Here is a 7,671-nt window from a genome sequence, read left to right as displayed (position 1 = left end):
TTTGCGCTAGGCGCGTGGGCGTGCCTTCTCGACAATGCTAGAGGGGTGAACCTGCGTTGTAGGTGCACTAACGAAAGCAGGACATGGGACTACGTGGTGCGTCCGTGACCGTTGGATTTCCAACAACTAGTTTTCTAGACCATTGGAACAGTCTAAAAATTTTCAAACCCAACAGCTAGTGACGTGGCAAAATCTGGACCGTTTGATTTTCAGGTCAACGATATAGGTTTTTCAGCCAAAAAATAAAAAAAATGTCAAAAATTTTACCGTTGGCCATGTGCCCAATTTTGGGCTATTGGATTTCAATCTTTTTGAAATCCAATGGTTCAGATTAATTAACTTAATAAAAAGTGTAAAAAAAAAAATATAAAAAATTGTTTAAGAATACAGAAAAAATAAAATAGTTATTATTTATTTATTTATTTTTTATATAAATACCTAACCCTCATCTTCCACCTTACACCACATTTCAATATTTTCAAAGTTTTCATATACTTTTGTGTGCAAAAAAATGGCTAATTGGACAGTAATCGGATATGTTACATTGTGTAAATGGTGGGTTCAAGTTACTCATGACCCGATTACGGGTAATGAAATGCAATTGCGAGAAGTTTGGAATATGATTCATACCTTATTTTGCGAGAAGTTTGGCGCCACAAGAACGAATCGAGGTCTTCAAGGTCATTGGAAAAACCTCAACCAATCACTTACTTGTTGGAAAAACGACCTCTTTAAAGTTGCCACTAATCAGAGTAGTGGCGAAAGTTTAGTGGATCAGGCGACAATATTTTTATTTATTTATTTGTATTACTCCTGCATTTTATAATATTGTCTTCTCTCGCATTTTTTAGACACTTCAAGTACAAGCTTGGTACCATGCAAAAAAAAAAAAACAAAAACAAATCATTCAACCACTGGGAATGTTGGAATGTTGTCAAAGATTGTACTAGATACAAAGTTGTGCCAGCTAGTCTAGAAGTTGTCATGCACAACATCCTTCTACACTCTCGGCTAGAAGCAGACTCGCACCAACATTAAGGCGACTCATTTGAAGTGCCGGAAGGGACGCCTGAAGGAGTGTCGGAGCCGACTCGTTAGTCCTTAAGGCCTCAAGGTAAAATGGTTGCCAAGAAAAAAAAGAGTTCTTCCAAGAGCGAGTATACAAAATATATGCACGAACTTACTCGTCAAGGTGAACTGAACTTGGCGTGGGACATAGCTAGTGATGAGTCAAAAGCTGCGACTATGCAAGCAATCTTAACAACTACTGAGAGACGTGATGCGGCTAATGAGAGACAAAGAGAACTGCTTAATCAAGAAAATGAGATGCTTAAAGAAGAAAGGATGGCTCAACAAGATTGTGACACTATGAACAAGCCTCTAGAATGAATGTCTCCGAATTCTAAATATTTTTGGACATCGAAAAAAGTGGACGTGGTGGGAACGAGATGTGCAAGAAATGAGGGGACAAGTGGGGATGGGGTTGCTATCCTAGCACCACATATCCTAGCTAAATAGACTTTATGTAATTTCTTATTTATTTTTAGTACTTTATGTAGTTTATTTATTTATTTTTAGTACTCATTTATGTGGATAGTTTTGATTGCAGAGCAAAACCTCATCAGGGACTCTAGAACAGTTGATTTTCCCATTCTCGTAATATCATCCACTTGGTTTGCAGATACTCCATATGCAAGTATCAGCAAGGCAACAATAATTTTTTGCTTAAGAAGGAGGCCTATAACATGAAAAGCATCATTTTTTTTTTTTTTTTTTGCACAAAGTATGGATCTTGGTTGCAAACAGCAATCATGATTTTGTTAAACAAACTTTGTTGCATTCTAAAACGACTTCTAAAAACATCAGTAGGGAATACACTATTGGGGATAAAATAATCTTCCCAAAGATCCTTACCTCGTCTTTCCCTCTTTCTATCCAAGTTTGCGGAACGCCTGAGTTTGGAGATCTGACCCACAACTTGCATGACACGACGGGAATGTGGGGCTTTCTGCCTTCTAAGTTCATCATCATTTTCCTCTTCCATTATGAACATCTCATCTGCACCATTCTCGAGATTGAACAATTCTTCTTGTTCCTCAAATAATTTTTTCTCTTGCTCATCGATTCCATACAATCTCTTTGAAGAAGACATTGTAAAAACTCAAGATTTATAAACTATAAGATTCTGAGTTAGTTTGAGTTTGGTGTATGAATTAGGATAAATGTGGGGTTTATATGGACAAAAAGAAAGGATGAGGTTGTAGATAATGTCACGTGGCACGGTGTGATTGGTTGAAAATCTTATTAAAATCTATTCCAAAGGATTCTAAATAGATAGTAACACGTGGTGTGATGAGATTGGTTCAAAATCTTATTCAAAATCTTATTATTTTTTATTTTATTAAAAAATAATATTTTAATACAAATTGACCTTGCAATTCAGTTTAAGAGTGGATATGCACTTGGGCAATTACTATTTATTACAGTCAATTAATATTCATTTGAGTGGATGCAATTGACTCTTGACTATGAGTTTTCAGAGGTGGAGTTGCTCTATTGAGTTGACTATAACAAGTAGTATGCATACAAATTTATGATGGCAATTGATGCGGTGGTTTTATCAAAAGGAACCGGATCCCTTCCGGATCCAAAGGAACTGAGCCCACTCATCAAATGATCTGTATCATTGAAATTTGATCCAACGGTTACAAACAGAGGGCCCTTTAAAAATTATAATAATTATAGCCGTTGTATCAAATTTGAATGACCCAAATCATTTGATCATTGAGCTCAATTCCTTTGAGCCGGAGGAGATCCGATTCCTTATCAAAATAGCAGTCTTCTCTTTATTTATGCCTTTTAGCTACAAGTCTGGCTCTTGTGGGTTTCGATCTTGCCTTAAAAAACGACACGTCGTTGGTAGTAAGTTGACCCCAGCCCCGACGTCTCAACAAATTCACCGCGTCAAAGAATACTAATAAAACTGCCATGGCCGACGAGAGACCCTCGGACCTCAGTTTGGAACAGAAAGTAAAATCCGAGAAAACGAAAGGAAAAAAAAAACATCAACGACAATGGGAGAAGAAGAAATTAAGGAAGTTGAGAATCCGAGGTCGATGACGAAGGACCAGTTCCTCTCCTGGAAACGCCAGAAGGTCCCTCTCCTCTTTTTATTTTATTTTCTCGCTTTGGATTTGTAGGGGCTAGGGTTTTGCTTTCTCCCATTAGTTTTTATATTTTTGGTATTATATGCCATATGGTGATAATATACTTTACATATTATGGATTAGATTGTTTAGAATATGTTAATTTAACTTTAACAGAGGTTGGTTTGATATGCAAATGTTTGTGAACATTTGATTTCTTTTTTAATGTGTATTGTGTGTTTGTGTGTGTCTGATTTTTGTTTGGAATTGCAATGTCGAATATGATTCGAGTTCTTGTTTTCGGGGTGTTTATAATTGTTTATGGTTGATGTTGGTGGAACTAATAATGGGGTTGGTGTAGTAAAATGTTGAATTGTTTTGTTTTGTTTTTTTGTTGTTTTTGGTAGGATGATGATGCATCTGCCAGAAGAGCTGAAGCAGAGAGGAAACGCGCAGAGGACATTGCTGCAGGGACAGTGCCAATGAATGGCCGAGAGCTTTTCGTGCACGAACCTTGGGTTTTTGATAACACTATTTATTGAGGTTAGTTTTTGTCAAGAGAGAGATTCTGTTTTCATTTTTGTTGAATTAGTTAAACTGGTGGATAGATTTTAGAATATATTATTATCTGATCTGGATTATGTTACTGGGTGTTTCTGAAATGAAAGTAGAGTGAGTAATCAGAACCTAGTTGAGATAATATCACGCTTTCTCTCCATGCATCTCCTTTCCTTGATTTTAACTCTCGAAAGGACTGGACGTACCAGAAATTATTAGTAAACTATGTATATCATTGATTTGTGTACCACACAATAATATGGCAAAATCTGAACCAGCTTTAGGAAAGAGAAAAAACTCTAATCTTATTTGAGGACTCTTAGTTCAGAAGTACAACAGCAGGCTAAGGGGTTAAAAGCCGAGAAAAACATAGTACATCAACCAAATTTACCACCTCTGCAGCAAAATACCTGGGAAAACCAGAACCGAACTCTATTTGAATCCTGAACATAGATTCAGGAATACGCGAGTATGAGTATCCCTGACAAGAATCGGACTACAAACCCCTAACAACCTCCTCAATAGAAGAAAACACCTGCTCTTCTATTTTGCATCACTTCCAGGCGATCCTATTATTTCTTTGTTACTACAATGGTAATTAAACCTCCCTAGACAAGCTCAATGCTTAAGGATTATTTGGACGATTGTTTGTACGAATCGATTTATGCCTAGTATGCTTTCCTTTCAAAAGTATCTGTGGTTTCATGTCTATTCTATCTCTACCAAATATATTCTTTGTGGCTACAGCACTGGTTACCTAGTACGACCTTGAGTTTTCTTAGTCATGGTACACTTCCCTTCCAGTTAATCAAATATTATGCCAAGAAACAGTAGCATACTGGTTTTCCTATTTCGTAACAAAGAATGTTCTGCCAATTTTCCGTACTTATTGGCATTTGACCTATTGCACTACCTTGTCCTTAAAACTAAGGGGATGATGTGTTCTTATTCATTTCTTTCCCCAGCCATAAAATTTAAAAATCATCACTGTATATAGATTTAAAGCATCTGCATACATGAAAACTGCAACTACATAGAATTTTTTTTTTTTGGTAAAAACTTTAAATAAAATATTTAAGAACCTTTAAGAAATTCTTAAGGAAAGACCTTAAATAGTTATCAAGGACTATTATGTCAGAATTACACTGGCATTTTATTAATTGACATTAAACCATAAATCATGGCAGGACAAACTCTTGCCGGACAAGTTGAAGGTGACCAAGCCAATTATTTCTTTGCAGGAGGATTTTGTTGGCTTGCTAGAAACATTCGAATATGAGGGTCAATAGGCAGTCCCATTGCCTCAAATGCTGGATCATAATGACTATTCTTCATTGGTCTGAAAGGCAACCATAAAAACTGTAATAAGTTTGAAGTTTACCAAGAACAGAATGATCATCATTCAATAAAACTTCAAATACCTTGGATTAGTAGGAATGAAAAAATTGGAGAATAGATCCAATTTTTTTTCTTGCGGTTCAAAAGTACTCCTGTTGACTCTACTACGACTAGAAGCTGCTGAATTCCTCTGCATTTGACCATATCGTGAAAAGATGGTTTCATCAGTGATAATACAATATTGATTCTGAAACCCTTTTCCACAGTTAAACCCTTGCTAAATCTAATACACTGCAGTACTGAAAAGTTGATACCTTGGAGCGTTTGGCTGGGGATGACTCTCCTACTGGTTGTTTGCCACGTTTTTCAGAAAATCCCAGCTGTTCTGGTGTCTCTTCCTAAAACATGTTCTTTTTCAGAAATTGCTCTTGTTTACAAAATATACTCAAGAAAAGAAACCACCTATCAAGAGAATCTTTCTCTAATGTGCATCCAAGACTGCTTATGTCGATAGGAAAACCCCCTTCACTCACAAAAGTAGAGTTCTTACAATTATACTACTATGAAATTGCTTGGTGAAGATTCATGTTGGTTGGAAACTCGAAACCAGTGTGATAGTTATACAATGAAAGAATGTAGGATATTTGATTATCGATTCAGAAGAAACTTATTTAAGTTATGAGTGAAGAAGGCTTGTACTTTCTCAGTTGGGGAGCTCCGTAGTTGACTGCTCCTCTGAGAACTGCAATCACTTGTAACATTAGATTGATTCATTGTTTCTTCAAGTTGGATGGGAGAAGGCCTACAAAAAAGAATTCAATAAGAGCATGAAGATAAGAGTATTTTGCCCAGGAGATACTTATGATTAAAATAAAATAAATGATATTTTCCGTGCTTCTCTGTCTATTTTCCTTGTAAGAATAGATGATATAAGCAATTGAGGATCATGCAGGTACCTAAAAGGCATCTGAGCTTTGGAAGGTGCAGAGCTGTGATGCGGAGGATCAGCTATGGTAGGTAGCACAGACGGCCTCGGCCTTACAGGGATAGGGAGAGTAGGTAGTGACTTAGCTACTTTATGAGGCCTAAGGAAGACGTATAGGAAGAACCTTAATTTGAACACGATAAAACCTAGTTACTATTCACATTTTCGACTATTGATAATCATTCTGTTTACCAATTTCCCCCAACTTTTTTTGCAGTATACACTTTCATATATAGATTCATAGAAGAATTAAACATTTGATTGCTCACCCAGACTGCATGAGAGGATTAGAATTAGAATTATGTGGCTCGTGCACAAGGACGGCCTTCCCTTTGTTAGTTTGTTCTTGTTGTTGAGGCGGGGCCCTGCATTTCAAAATTAAGATTGAACTGTATTACGATATGCTTTTCATCATTTTACCATTATGGTTACTGAATATCCATTACAGAAAGCACCATCTTTGATATAGGAGAAAATATAATTGGTAATGTTGCATTACCTTGCCAGAGATGATTCCAGTATCCAGGGCCTAAATGCATAATATATACTATAAGGTTTATGTCCATGATTGATTGTTAATTTCCGTGATAAAACTATTTTGATACATAAATTAGGAAAGAACAAAGTTAGATCAGGTACCTAAATTCCCCTGCCGGGAAAGGATTTTGTGGGATTTTGTTCAATTGTTCTCGTTGATTTTCCGGCTGCGCCCAATTCAATGACTGTTGGGTGCCTTGGGGCCTATTCAATTGTTGTGGCTGATTTTCCCGCTGTGTCGGATTCAGTAACTGTAGGGTGGCTTGGGGCCTAAATCAGATGCATACTTAAGCAAGTTAACAAAGTACCCCTAAACATTATGTTTCCGTGTTCACATTGCAATATTAGATTTATTTGTACCTTATTTGTGCAGCTCCAAAGGGTACGAAGTTGTTCCCTTGTGGGTTAAAAGCTCCATTACCTTGTATAACTTGATTATGTTGGGGCCTAAATTCAATCATCATATCGAATTAACCATACGTCAATGTTACAAGAGAACTAAACCAAGATTGTGATTATGTCAGGTCATGTACCAAAACCCCAATGGAGTCGAGAGCTGTGTAGCAGAATTGACACTCTGGGGATAGAAGAGAACAGCTGGTTGCTGGTTGAGGTAGGATGGCCTCTGGTTCTCACCACCTAGGCCTGCCATCATCTGCTCACAAAAAACAAGTTGTATACAACAGTAGTATCAATTTTATCAAATTTCTTGGTGAAGTAAAATGAAACTGAAATTGTTTGGGAACTGATTTCCGCACATCCATTTTCTCTTTCTACACACTCCTGTTCGTTTCTGTCTATACCTTCTATTTTGATTTATTCAATCTAATGACCAGAAATAAACAGAGTAGTGTGTTCAGGGGGAATCGAGTGTGGAAATCACTTCTCATTTACACTAGTGTTTGAAGGGTTTAAACACAGCTCACTGTTCTTGTTCCACATTGATTGGGCCCCAAAGTTAGAGACCTAAGCATCAATCAATTTTTCATACAATCAGAAATTATGCTTAGAAAGTTATTCCAATAAATTATGCTTAGAGAGTTATTCCAATGAATTTTTGTTGAAAAGAATGTGTGATTGACATACAGAAGCAATTGCTCCTGTTGG

At 36.8% G+C, this 7,671-nt stretch overlaps 1 protein-coding gene across 4 annotated transcripts; it reads left to right on the top strand.

The window, feature by feature from the left end:
• Positions 1-2,992: 2,992 nt before the first annotated feature.
• Positions 2,993-7,430, top strand: LOC137741255 (uncharacterized). Of its 4 annotated transcripts, none has more exons than XM_068481008.1 (3): positions 2,993-3,155; positions 3,554-3,689; positions 5,995-6,233. In XM_068481008.1, exons 1-2 carry the CDS (start codon positions 3,075-3,077, stop codon positions 3,686-3,688), a joined length of 216 nt encoding a protein of 71 aa, XP_068337109.1. In that variant the 5' UTR covers positions 2,993-3,074; the 3' UTR covers position 3,689; positions 5,995-6,233. The 4 variants fall into 4 exon arrangements, with proteins under 4 accessions (XP_068337109.1, XP_068337112.1, XP_068337108.1 ...); XM_068481011.1 differs by lacking the exon at positions 5,995-6,233 and adding an exon at positions 4,946-5,083; XM_068481007.1 differs by lacking the exon at positions 5,995-6,233 and adding an exon at positions 4,892-5,211 and having other exon boundaries at positions 2,994-3,155.
• The last annotated feature ends 241 nt before the right edge of the window (positions 7,431-7,671 follow it).

Source organism: Pyrus communis, chromosome 1 (assembly GCF_963583255.1).
Source record: "Pyrus communis chromosome 1, drPyrComm1.1, whole genome shotgun sequence".
NCBI lineage: Eukaryota > Viridiplantae > Streptophyta > Magnoliopsida > Rosales > Rosaceae > Pyrus > Pyrus communis.
This window is presented reverse-complemented; position numbering and strand designations above follow the sequence as displayed.